This window comes from Diabrotica virgifera, chromosome 1 (assembly GCF_917563875.1).
Source record: "Diabrotica virgifera virgifera chromosome 1, PGI_DIABVI_V3a".
NCBI lineage: Eukaryota > Metazoa > Arthropoda > Insecta > Coleoptera > Chrysomelidae > Diabrotica > Diabrotica virgifera.
This window is the reverse complement of record NC_065443.1, coordinates 188,665,840-188,680,471: the sequence shown is the minus strand read 5'-3', so window position 1 is coordinate 188,680,471 and position 14,632 is coordinate 188,665,840. Positions and strand designations below refer to the sequence as shown.

The 14,632-nt window shown below is 31.5% G+C and overlaps 1 protein-coding gene across 8 annotated transcripts; it reads right to left on the bottom strand.

Moving 5' to 3' along the window:
* Window positions 1-5,753: 5,753 nt before the first annotated feature.
* Window positions 5,754-13,659, bottom strand: LOC126878986 (uncharacterized). 8 transcript variants are annotated; one of them, XR_007695925.1, is made up of 4 exons: window positions 13,092-13,407; window positions 12,699-13,048; window positions 10,906-10,956; window positions 5,754-5,964 (listed from the first exon to the last, which is right to left on the bottom strand). XR_007695925.1 is itself a non-coding variant. In XM_050641862.1 (4 exons), exons 1-4 carry the CDS (start codon window positions 13,210-13,212, stop codon window positions 5,951-5,953), a joined length of 294 nt encoding a protein of 97 aa, XP_050497819.1. In that variant the 5' UTR covers window positions 13,213-13,659; the 3' UTR covers window positions 5,754-5,950. The 8 variants fall into 8 exon arrangements, 6 of the variants coding, with proteins under 6 accessions (XP_050497819.1, XP_050497818.1, XP_050497816.1 ...); XR_007695924.1 differs by having other exon boundaries at window positions 5,754-5,967; window positions 13,092-13,402; XM_050641862.1 differs by having other exon boundaries at window positions 12,941-13,048; window positions 13,092-13,659.
* Window positions 13,660-14,632: the final 973 nt, after the last annotated feature.

The window sequence follows — 14,632 nt, the reverse complement described above, 5'->3', positions numbered from 1 at the left end:
AAGAAAATGCGAAGACAAAATGTTGCACTTGCTGCAGAATTATTATCTCACACAACTGCAACAGCCTTAAAACATTATTTTAAAAATGCAGCCAGACATAAAAAAATCGCAGCACAAAAACTTGGGGAGTTCATAGAGCTTATTAATAGTTGGTTTGATTTAATGAATTCCTTTACACCTGTTACATCTACCACGAAACGACCTTATGGATTGTATATTTTGGAAGAGCAAAATAGGTTACTGGATCTAGTAATTAATACTGTTACTAAAATGGTGTGTATTGGAAAAAAATCCATGCAAATTTTCCAAAGGGGGATTATAATATCATCCAGATCTATCCAGGCGTTATTTACTGACCTAAAAGAGAAATATAAAATTTCCTATTTCTTAACACACAGATTAAATCAAGATTGTCTGGAAAACTTTTTCTCACAGGTAAGAAATAATTTGTTATCTATTTTAAGCATATTTATATTTAATTATTTTATATTTTTAGTTGAGAACAAGGGGTGGATTACATGACCATCCGTCACCTCTAAATACCCTTTACAGAGTGAGAATGATCATACTAGGAAAGAATCCAGGTATGGTGCAAAGAACTACCAACGTTTCTCATTACGGTGGCCAAGAAAATGAAGAATATATCGTTGCAAAAGCTCTTCAACAAGCAAAGATAAATATGTCGCCATCTGAAGCACCTACAAATAATATAGATACTGTGTTCATGGATCTGCAAAATCAAAGTACCAGTAGTTCAGACTTGTCAGTTCCAGATAATATTACTAAAGAAACCGAAACAGATGGGTTGATATATATTGCTGGTTTCATAGCATTTAAATTTAAAAATAAATTCCCAAATTTAGGAAGACGTACATATGAAGAACAAAATATAAATCTTCATAATTATTCTGTACCAACCTGGGTACAACATTTATCATTTGGTGGACTCACAAATCCTTCATCAGAATGGGTAGACCAAGTATTAACAATGGAAAAATATTTCCAAAATTTTCATGGTGAAAACCTAAATCGGGGTAAAAAAATTATACATCGAACTACAGAGTATATTTTCCATCATTGTTCGGATATACCTCTTTGTCTAGTAAAAACATACTGTAGACAAAGGATTTTCGTGCGGATTAAGTATTTTAATAAGTGCTTCAAACGTCAGGTTACCAGTGGCAAAAGAAAAAAAGATCAATCAATCAAAGAGAATGATCAATCACGGAAAAATATTAAAAAAATGAAAAAAATAATTATGTAAAAGAAAGCGGGGGAATGGTGCGCGCTTAAGCAGTAATCGCTTCTGGTGTAAATTTTTAGATCTGCAGTGACCGGCACAAAAAACGACCACCCCATAAAATGGATCATTTTTGATGTCTCGAATTTCCTAAACTTGTTGTCCGATTTAAGTGATTTTCTTATATAATATGTTATAGTCTTCTTCTTTAATAATATTGCTGTAATAATATGTGTTTATAAACTGTGTTTTTTTTCTCAAAGTTCACCACACCCTGTGGAATATTCTAGCAATTATAAAATACTGAAATTAAAACATAACTATAGCTTCAGGTTTTCTTAACATTCCTTTTGTTGATTCATTCGCTTATGATGGATAGTAAAAAAGTTAGGTACTTTAACAACTAAGCATGTTCTTCATCAATACAGGATGTTTCCAAATAAGTGCGACAAACGTTAATTAATTCTGCATGTATGTTAATTCTGCATGAAAAAATAATTACCGTTTGATTTATAAACCTATGTCCGCAAATGCTTCGTTTCCGAGATAGGGAATGTTGAATTTTTTCTTACAAACTGATGATTTATTTATTGCTCTAAAACCGGTTGAGATATGCAAATGAAATTTGGTAGGTTTTAAGAGACAGTTATTGCACATTTTTTGATATGCAATTAAGAATTTTATATTCTTCATTAGAGTGCATACGGGTAATGCCAAATTTCATTTGCATATCTCAACCGGTTTTAGAGCAATACATAAATCGTCAGTTTGTAAGAAAAAATTCAATATCCCGTATCTCGGAAACGAAGCATTTGCGGACATATGTTTAAGCAAACGGTCATTATTTTTTCATGCAGAATTACCCCTTAAAATGTGTCGCGCTTATTTCGAAACACCTTATATGGATGAAGAACATGGCTAGATCTTAAAGTACCTAACTGTTTTATTATCTAACATAAGCGAACGAATCAAAAAGAGAATGTTAAGTTGGGTTTTAATTTCAGTCTTTTATAAATGTTAGAATATTCCACAAGGTGTGGCGAGCTTTGAGAAAAAAACACTGTTTGATTAGTACACCTGGTATACAATGATAATTTACCTATCTGGCAACAATATTATTTTAGCGATATTGTTCAAGAATAGGGCTATAACATATTAAAAAAATCAAATCGAACAACTGGTTTAGGAAATTCGAGACATCAAAATGACCCATTTTGTGGGGTGGCCGTTTTTTGTGCCGGTCAGTGTATCATAACGGTCATTACGTTAAAAGCTCTATATTTAAAAAATAATTATTATTCTAATAATGAATGGGTTGCATGTGTGAGTCCATACTATTGTAGTAAAGAAAAGAGAGACGTTCTCACAAACAATTTATTTTACAACTGACGACCGGTTTCGCTGTCTACAATATTCACAGCATCTTCAGGTCACGGTAAAAGTAAAACGGATTATTATTCTACTTTGAATACTTAAAATAAGTTGTAGAAGCCTCTGGTAGAGAAGCGACTTTTACTATCTATAATTTCCTTTGCTGGATTGACAGGAGCAAAATCATACTCATTAAATTTATCGGGATTTAACGGACATATATCTGTAATGTATGTTATGATGATATCTTAACACATACTCTATCCTTTGAAATAACACTTTAATTAGCAAAAACTTTCTTTGTTCATATATTTTAACTAAGAGAATAAAAGTTTATTATTTTTAAACATAATATGCAATTGTTTAAACAATATTTCACAAACAATAATAAAATTAGTTTGATTTTTGTGGAATTAAAATATAAAAATACAACAAAATATAGAGTAAGAAAATAATATATTACATAAAGATTGGAAGAAATTTTGATGGAAATCAACTTGTATGAATCGAACACCGCTGTCCTGCGCGTAGCACCAAAAACTAATGTTTATTTAAAAAATTTCCTGACGCCGCGGTAATTAATCGGTTTTAATTTTGTAAATTGCAAATGAAAGGTACAGTACACTTCTATAAGCAAAAAAAAATTTGAACTTGCTATCCGCTTTATTTTCAGTCCTGTAACATTTTGAAAAAATGATTTTTTTTTGCGAAAGCTGGATTGCAAAATTTATTTTGCAAAATGTATTGAACCGATCTTAATGAAATTTATAGTATTGTTTTACTGTATCATAAAGTTTTTCCGGGTGAAATGTGAAGGTCCTAAGTGTTGCATAAATGGTTGAAAAACGTAAAATGCGAATACTTGTTTTTGTATGGTTTTTTCGCAATTATTGCTATTTTGCAACTAGGGTGACTATTTTTAAAAATTTTAACCAATTTTATATGGTAGGAAATTTAATTACGCAACTTTTATGTTAGTACAACTTTTCTCGGAAATGAACACTTTTAGAGTTATAATCAAAAAACTAAGACAAAAATCGAATTTTTCCTTCATTTTTTGACATTTTGATTATTTAAACAATGTTCCGGACCTTTTTGAGAGTGAGGATAACTCAAGTATTATCTGATTTATTTTCAAGCAATTTCTGCAAAAAAATTTGAGTCACCTCTCAACGTCCATCTCAAAACAGATGCGCCCTGGACTAGTAAGACATAGATGGCGCTAAGATTAATATAGATTAATTTATAATTACATATTACGGAACATTAAAAAAACGTAAATTCAGTATTTAAAACGTAAATATATTAAGGTAAAAATATATACCACAGCTTTGACCAACTAATATTTTTTATAATTAATGTTTTTAATTTTAAATTAATCACTTTGACATTTATGTCTTTCCGGTAAACGTTTACAGACTTGTCACTACTGGCGCTCGCGAATTTATAAATATCCCCTCTACGTACGAGCCCACAGCGTATAATTATTTAATATTATATTATTAGCGCCATCTATTGACAACTAGATTCAATGTTATGTCACCGACGAAATGTAATCAACGACGTGCGTTTTTTCTGTCACATACAATTTAATGCGTTAGAGAGAAATCGAAAAACTGTGACGCACTGAAAAATGCTCATGAAAAGAACCATACGTTCTCTAAAGCTTTTCCTTTAACGTAGATTGTTTTGTCTTCATTCTTGTGCTTACTGACAATCACGAGTTTTGTTTTTTTTTTGTTCAGAGCCATTTCATACTTCTGAAGGCCCCGTCTCACCATCAAATAATTGACAGTTAATTTGATCAAACTTGACAGTTAGTGACACAAAGTGACAGTTAGTATGTATAGTTTGTGTCACTAGTCAAGTTTGACTGTCAAGTTTGATCAAATAACTGTCAATTATTTGATGGTGAGACGGGGCCTTCACAGTATTGTGCAGTGCGATAAACCAAACGTTGCAGCCCTTCTCTGCTGTCCGCAAAGAGTATTGTATCATCGTCTACATGTCTGACTGAATACTACCTAAGGTTTGTTCCAACACGACCAAGAACCGTCACATTGACGTTTCGTTAATAGATAATTATCGTTCCATGGGATCGAAATAATACGTTCCATGCTACTGTGCAGGACGGTGATCGTTACATGGGTTACATGTACGGTTCTCAGTCGTGTTGGAACAAACCTCTAGTAGTGCAAGCACCGTGTTAACATCTGGGGGAGAGTTTCGGGCGCCATCTGGTGGATGGACCCAGCCGGCGGGAAATTCAATAAATTTCTTCTTCTGCGAACGTTGGCTATTCATTTTAATCAAAAAGAATTTAGGCAGCAAATTCAAAAATTGTTTTGAATTTTAGTTAAGAGCGCCCCCTGGTGAGTGGGCTGGTATACAGCCAACTGAGTGGGCCAGTATGAGCGCCAAATTCAAAAATTAGGATCTGAATTTTTGGCAGTAAATTCAAAAAGTATGTTTTGAATGTGAATGAAAAATATAGTTGTAAAATAACAAATAAAAACATTCTATGCCAAAAAATATATTCTCTGACCAAAAATATATGCACTTATGCATTATAAAAAAATTATGTTCTGAATTTTAGTTTAGAGCGCCCCTGGTGAATGGGCTGGTATATAGCCAACTGAGTGGGCCAGTATGGAAGCCAAATTCAAAAATTAGTATCTGAATTTTCGGCAGTAAATTCAAAAAGTATGTTTTGAATGTGAATGAAAAATATAGTCGTAAATTTAACAAATAAAACTTATTCTATACCAAAAAATATATTCTTTGGCCAAAAATATAGTATACACAATATAAAGAACATTTTGCATTTTTATAATATAAAAATGCATAAGTGTATTATTCTATATTTTTGGTCAGAGAGAATATTTTATATTTTTTGGCCTAAAATAAGTTTTTACTTGTTATTTTACGACTACATTTATTTTTCATTCACATTCAAAACATACTTTTTAATTTACAGCCGAAAACATTTACATTTATATATTATAAATAAAAATGTATCATTAGAGAGACGAGAGACTCATACGTTTTGGTACAGGATAAGTTTTTATTTTTATGGCTGTATCTGTCTTCCACTACATTAAAACACTTTTGTCCTTTTGAAAACAGAAAAATAAAACAGATATTCTTAAAAAGTTATTTATTTCTGTAAATTACTTTATAAAATTACTTGAGCAATCAAAATTTGTATGGAATTACAGAAGTATCATATCATAGATATATTTTATACGTGACTGCTACCATTCTGGTCTTCACGTATATCCTTGTGCAGGGATCCACGTTATACTCAATGGAAATGGGTCCCATTTTGAGCCTAGGCATCTATTGACTCTGACCTACTAAATGATAAATGGAATTACTCACGAGCAAGCAAGCAAAAAGTAAACACACCTGTAGAGACTTGCATGCCCATATGGCCATTCAGGCATACAATTCATTGGGGTGAGAAGGATTGGTCTGAGTAAATCAGGGACCACTCCTTCGAGCTCCAATGCTCCCCAGGCTTTCCTCCACCCCTCCCACAGCACGCTGATGTGCTATAGAATCGTCAAAATGATTGCCATGTGAGAGTGCAGGGATAAAGAACCCTCATATGAAATATTTACCGAATATTGCTGAACCGTGTGAGGCACTTTAGTCCAGCTCCACTTAACTGATGTATCATCGATTTGTTAGGCGCAAATTACCCAAATGTGTGTGTGTGGTGTGTGTGTGTGTGGGGGGGGGGGGGGTGCGCGCGCGCGCCTTAACCCTTTCAGTTATGAGTTTTTGTTTGCAAAGATAAACATTTAAAACTTTGAGGTTGAAATATATGATGTTTTTAAAGATTTATAAACAAAAAATTTTACCCATAAACATTATTATGCCTAGCCTAGTACAACGTACAGAGACGATTACGGTGATTCAATGTAAAAAACGGGAATTTGGTGTTCATTTAAACGAACATGGTGACTGAAAGGGTGAATGTTATGAGCTTTATTTTTCATCTATATTATAATGTCATCATGTGTATAAAATCATCAACTTAAATAATAAAGAGAAAAGTAAAATATATAAGCATGCATAATAAAAGTGAACTATGTAACTATCTACAACAGAGAGTGAGATAAGGAGGCACCATTTCTCCCAAACTATTCCCCTTACTCTACAACTAGAAGATATTTTTAAGAAATTAAAATGGAAAAGGTGCATAAACATCAACGGATCATAATTAAACCATTTGAAAACATATTTTTATTAGAAACATGTCCAAGAACTAACTGAATGTTGAACATTATGTATACACAGGCCACGTCATCAGACTGTGAAAACCAAATCCAGATGCTGAAATTAGAAAAACACAACTGGGATGGGCCGCTTTTGGTGAACTAGAATGTATTTTAAACAACACCCCCATTTCTATAAACATAGCTGTATAACACATGCATACTACCAGTTTGTACATACGAATTGGAGACTGTATCAGGGATATCATGGAAGAAATTTAAAAAATGAAATGATGTTGGGCTGGTCACACAGTCAATTATAATGATAGCAGGTGGATAGAGAGAATTGTAGAATAGAGACCAAGCAAGACGAAATAAGCATGGGAAGACTCAAAAGAGATGGGTAGATGGCATAAGAACAGTGGCAGGCAAACAGTGGATCAGAATGGCGCAAGATAAAAAAGGATGAAGCAATTGTGAGAGACCTAAATTTGGGAGTTGATGGAAAATGGTTGGCAAAGAAGGAAATATGTAAAACAATAAAAATAATGATTGAGATTCATACGAGTCCAGTAAATGAAAAACACAATTTTATTTGCTAAAAACAAAATGAAAATATTAGCTGTAAATTGAAATTATTTAAAAAATGCAGACACACTTTTTGTAAAAAATGTAGGCAAAAAATATGATAAGCATAAAATTTTATGCTATAAATTCGATTTTACTTATACAGTGAGGACATTTGAGTTGGAATAAATTAATTTTCTCGGTGGGAAATTTCTAACGCCATCCATCTGAGCATAATAACGTAATCATTGAATTTTTTAAATGGAAATAGGGGTCGCGTGATAACTCATTCGAAAGGCTAATCAATTCTATATTCACTAATATAAACATTAACATAATTGTTTATACAGTGTGCCCAAATTTTTTTTAATTACATAAATTAATTGAGACAAAATGAAGAATGTTTACAATTTATTTAATTCAAAATACATTTTACTGTTGCCCTAAAGCAGAGAAAATATGTTTATTTGATAAATAAATATTGTTTTTCGCTTAAATTAAACGTTCAAACTACCAAAAGGCAGGTGGTTGGCACTTTAATATTTAATTTAAGCGATAAACAATATTTATTTATCAAATAAACATTTTTTCCTGTTTTTGGAAATAGTAAAATGTACCTATTTCGAATTAAATAAATTGTAAACATTCTTCTTTTTATCTCAATTAATTTAATTCAAAAAAAATTTGTTTGACATTATAAATAATTATATTAATGTTTATATTAGTGAATAGAGCATTGGAGAACCTTTCGAATGAACTATCACACGACCCCTATTCTCATTTAAAAAAAAATAGTCAATTACGTCATCACGCCCAGACGGATGACGTCACGGGGATTATGATAAATGATAAAAAATTACAATTTAAAAATAAAAATCGACCATCGAAATAATTCGAAAAGGTTTCCGGATTTATCTCCATAGTCAGCCATTCTCGAGAAAATTAATTTATTCCAACTCAAACGTCCTCACTGTATACAGAAAATCATAAAAGTACAAAAAATCTTCAAATTGTGGACAATCCCGCTTTTGTTCTTTAGGACCTCCTAATGTTTAATAAAAGAATTTAATATAAATTCATACTATAATGTTTTAGATTCTTAATTACAATATCTATAAGTTTTTGTGTCATTTCATTTGTTTTTATGTAAAGAAAAAATGTATTAAACAAAAATGTTATATTTAATGTTTTGTTTTATTTTTAAATACTTTTGATATGCATTTGCATAGAGTAAAACCTCTGTTAACCGAAATAATTGGGGGGAGGCTGTTTCAGATAACAAGAATTTCGGTTAAAAATAAGTGTTTTTGTATTCTTCTTATATCAAATTACATAGTATTCTTGGTCACAGTTGACATTAAAAAATACTATGAGGTGATTTTGTAATATTTTCTTTACTATGTAAATTCAGAATAATACTTTACTAAGTACTGCAGAATAGTACTTTTTTGTTTATTTTAACTGATTTGTGTAATAGATGTAATATGTGTAATGGATAACTATTAATATTTCGTTTTTGTTTAATGTGTAATTAAGATTTATTTTACTCTAGTTTAGTAGATATTACATATATTGATTTTATACTGTATGTTTTGTAATGGGGGTAATCCCGTATACAGGGTGTCTGCGTAACTTGGAACCATATGGGAAACTTTTTTAATATCAATTTTACGAAAAAAGTCATTCTTTATAAAGTGCTCTGCATAGTGTAAAACCTAAGATGCAATCATCAGGTATGTCAAAAAATATTAATTTCGCTCAAGAGCAAACTACCTTTATATTTCAAAATATCAAAAAATTTTATTATGAAAAGTTATTTATAATTAAAAACCATATTCAAATATGCAATAACAGCCTTCTACGTGAAAAAAAAATTCTGAGATTTTCTTAAATTACCGATTCCGAACATCATTTTTATTTATTAGACATGTAATAACTCTTTTATTAAAAATTTTAGGAAAACACTTATTCTTCATAAAAATCTCTGCATGGTCTAAACCTCAAGATAAAACCATCAGTTTTCCAAGTTTGTTAGTTTTATACGAGGTGTGTCAAATACTATGAATTTAGAAAGAATATAGAAAGAATTCTTTCTAAAGTCATATTATTTGACACACCTCGTATAAAATTAACAAACTTGGATAACTGATGGTTGCATCTTGAGGTTTAGACCATGCACAGATTTTTATGAAGAATAACTTTTTTTCCTAAAATTATTAATAAAAGAGTTATTACAGGTCTAATAAATAAAAATGATGTTTGGAATCAGTAATTTAGGAAAATCTCAGAATTTTTTTTTCATGTAGAAGGCTGTTATTGCATATTTGAATATGGTTTTTAATTACAAATAACTTTCCATAATAAAATTTTTTGATATTTTGAAATATAAAGGTAGTTTGCTCTTGAGCGATATTAATATTTTTTGACATACCTTGTATATTATTGACAAAATTTGATTTCTGATGATTGCATCGTAGGTTTTAGACTATGCAGAGCACTTTATAAAGAATGACTTTTTTTCGTAAAATTGATATTACAAAAGTTTCCCATATGGTTCCAAGTTAAGCAGGCACCCTGTATAAATAAATAAATAAATTGCATATTTTAGTTGTATGAAAGCAATGTTGACAAATTAACATTGAATTATTTCTGTTTTGATATAAAAATTTACCTTTTATTGACGTAATTATTGAAACTGTAACTATTGACCCATTTCGGTTAAGCAATGTTTCAGTTAACAGAGGATTTACTGTATTTATCACAAATCAACTTTTTTCATGAAGTAGAAAAGATGTTTGTAATTTGGTGAGGAATTAACCTAATAATTGTTTTCATTACTTTATAGTTCAATTATTGATATATACGTTTGTTTTGATGAGGTTAATTCCTCACCAAATTACTTAAGTGGAACGTTTTCTCTACTTCCTGAAAAAAGTTGATTTGTGGGTTAAAATTTTTACCTTTCAGTACAGTGGATAATATCATTATATGAGCATAATACATATTATAATATTATAAGAACTATAAAAATATACCTCACCTACATTCTCAATTGTAATAATAGGGCTTTTCATTCACAGTCATTTATTTCGAACTTCTGTCATATGTCCTATAACTCATGTATATTAATATTATACACAGATTATATTAATATTATATGAGATTCCTATGATGGATGCTCGAAACTAAGCTAATCTGTGTAAAATATTAATATACATGGATTATAGGACATATGACAGAAGCTCGAAATAAATGACTGTGAATGAAAAGCAAAATTATTACAATTTAGAATGTAGGTAAGGTATATTTTTATAGTTCTTCCACTCTGACTTTTCACATGCGTTGATATCAAAAAATAAAGCGAAACATACATTGATGTGTGGCATTGATATGTACTACTCTCAGAGTGTCTGTGAGTTAAAAAGAGACCTTGTATGAATAGTAGTTCGTCAATAATTTCGTGCATGGGAAAAGTTAGAGTGGAAGTACTTTATAACATATTACCATGCATGTCAATAAATTGAGATTCTTCAGTAGCCTTTTCATCCTGATAATCTGAAATTTAAATACAATAATTATAAAACATGACAAATAAATAAATCTATTTGAGTAAAACATAAATATCTGGACCTTTATTATTATCAGAAATGAACTCAAATAAGTAATATATTGCGGAGAAATCCCAACAAAATTTCTAATAATGGAATAGTAGTATTACAATAATTATCTTCAAAATGTCAGTCTAGACGGTCCAGTTGGCAAAGGCGCAGTCGATTGACAAGTATAGTGGTTTGCGATCGATGGTTCAAGCCTCAGCCAGGTCAAGAAATTATTAAAAGGCCGACGCTGTAGTATAAAACTCGATAGAGTCTACGGCTTGGTCTGGAATAAACTGGCATCTGATCGGCTTATGGAGAAGCGGTACGGCAAGGGTTAAGGGCTTGCGGCTTGGTGATACTCCTCCATAGATCCCTACCGAAGGGCGTTGATGCCTAAGAACGGTGTATATACGGTAAGAACGGTGTATATATATCTTCAAAATAGTTGTATTAAAAATAAGACAGATTTTAGGGATATAATTACTAAGGCAGATTTTAGGAACACAATTACTAAAAGTCAAGTAAGAGATTTGATGATTTTAAAACGTCGATCTGCTAATCTGAGACACAACTATCTACATTACAATTACAATAAAAATGTACTATACAGTAGAACCCCAATTATCCGTGCTCCTCAGGCCAGAGGTGGCACGGATAATCCAAACATGTATTTCCTATGTATAATACATATCTGTATGCCAGAGGTAAAGGGCATTATGTCACAAATTTGTAATTTTACAGGAGAAGCGTAATTTTACAGGATGTACTTATGCTAATACTCATTATGTCACAACCCCTTGTCTAATTTATTTTTAAGATTATTATCTTTCAAAATTGTATTATTTAAAACACATATTGTGATACTAAACTTGATTTATTTTTAATAAAAAAAATTGAAACACAATATAGTGGACATAGTGCTATTTACCTCTTCAAGATCTATTGGGTCATGGTACTAGATGTTTACTAAAAATGCATTATACAATGTTAAACTTTAATTTGTTTCTCCTTCATGACAAACATTACAGGGTAAAGTGTAACATTACCCTGCTTGTTTAATACTGGATTTGTAAAGCAATGTACACAAAGGCATAGTATCATGCACAAAGGTATAAGCTTACATGTCCACATGGTGCCCTCTGCCTCTAAATAAAATGTGACATGATACCTTTTATAAAGTGCTTACCTTTGTTATTTTATAAAGTAGGACAGAGTGCTTTATACCTCTGTGTGGAGAATTAAAAGTTCATTATAACTGCAGTATAATCCCAATATTGACAAAAATGGACATAGTGCCCTTTACCTCCGACATACAGATATGTATGTATACACATGCATATGTACCAATCATAAAAATATAACAGGTAAAATAAATCATTATGAGTCTCTCTTTCGGCATATAGAGTTTCCGTTGAGTAATTTACGATGAAGATATTTTGATAAAACCTCAAAAATGCAATTTGAGTAATAGAAAATCATAGCATGGATATCCGCAGCACGGATATTCCGCACCTGGATAATCGGGGTTCTACTGTATAAAAATAAACAAAACAAGACATGTTGAATGTTCAAGGAGCACTCCCAAATCATAATTTGGGAGTGCTCCTCGTGCTTGTTTATTTCTAGTGTATCTTTATTGTGATTGTAGTGTAGACAGTTGAGTCTCAGAAAATATTTGCTAAGAGGTACAGTTCTTACCTCTCTCTTCAATCCTGACCCCCAGGAGGGAGTGTAGTGGTCGACGTGATGTCATATATTGTCTGTCTAAAAAGATCTCTGTCTCTGGTCATTTCTTTTAACTCATGCATAGGTCTTTTGCATATTCCTGTAATTTGATTGATCCAAAGCATTTTAATTGTTGGATATGTACTTTACTCGATAGGTGTTGGCTAACTTTTAGCTCTATTAAAATTGAATTAGTTGTCCTATGTGGTTCTTACCTAGTGGTGGTAAAAATGAGCTTGGGATGGCCCCTTTGGTAATTCCTCTTGTTCGAACTCTCATGTATCTTAAAATCTTCTTTAAAATGCCTAGAACAAACACGAAAACTGTTGTAAAGATAAAGTGGTGTATACTTACTTAATTTATTACTTTGAATAAGTTTCAACCCTTCCAAGAACATGTCCATTTCATCTCTGGAAAACGTAAACGATGTGGAGAAGGTACAACCACCAACACAACATGTTCTACATATTATTGTATGTTGTTCCATTTCAATAATAGTCTATCTGTCTTAGCCATATCACTGGTCATAAAATTACCTCTATTTAAAAAAAAAACAAAACAGGACAAAATCATAAACAAAATGACGGAAAATGAATCATGCGCAACGAACTCTTACGAACGTGACTTGTTGATGTGTTTCGTGTTTGTGACTACTAGCACACTAGCACCTAGCACAGCACCTCCAAGCGAAAGGGGCCAGGGAAGCTCAAGATTTCTATCCCACTGTGGTAGGGGTACCAGACCACACAAAAATAAAAAGTTTTTCATAATTAGGTATTATAATCCACTAAATATCTTTATTTCATAACTATCTTTACTATTTTCCATACAAAAAATACCGATTAATCATATTATGATTCAAATTACTAAACTCTCGTGACGTAATCGCGCCCTTAATGTTCATTGGTTAGTCGATTTAGGCTACCGTAGTATAGTCTAAGAACCGTGGGCCTTCCCTACCTATGCTCACACTTAATGTCATCTTTCTCGATGTGTTAGAAAGAGATGTCATAAACCAGTCCATGAGATCTTGTCGCCAGGCCCCTGATTCTAAATCAAATTTCGACACTAAACAAGTCGCTTTCAATATGGCGACGGTTGAAATGCGATTGTGCGAGCCTTGTGGATTTTAGTTGAACTAACGAAGTGACGTCATGAAATAGCGACTATCGAAATTAATAGCGACTTTAAAAAGGGTGTTGATATTATAATTTCGACTGTCGAAATTATTTGACACGGAGATGAACGATTGGCCAAAAGCGAGGTTAGGTTTAGTTTAGATGTGTTTTGTTTATTTCTTGCAAGGAAAACTAAAGCAAAAGGTATTATAATATAGCTGGGTTTAATTGAAATTTGCTTGTTTTGAGGAATTAGATAGAATAGTATTAAATTAGAAATATAATAATTGAGAATGTCCACAACATGAATCATCAACTCAATGAAAGATGTAAGGTAATAATCTGGGAAAATTAGTAAAAAACAAGAAAAATTAATTACCAGCTATTTTATTGCTGGACATGCTGAAATCAAATCTTAAGACTTCCTATATTAGTAATATAGCTGTGCAAAGTCCACAGAAAGTGTGCTATTTTGTTTATAAACAAATTAGTGCTCCGAAATCTTTTTTTATTATTGCTCTATAACTCCGAAAATTTTAACTTTAAACCAAAACACTCACATAAAAATTGACAGTAATTCTGCACATTGATAATTTATTCCAATTTCCTTCGACGGAAATTTTCCTCGGAAAATTCGGGTTTTCCAAACAAAATCTTTAATTTTCAACTAAAATTTGAGGGAAGTAATTATTTATCAATAATTAAATAATTTGGTGACAGTGACATAAATCTTTTTTGTTATAAGTGTCTTGAAGATATGAAAATTTGTATGTACAAAGAGGACCGGAA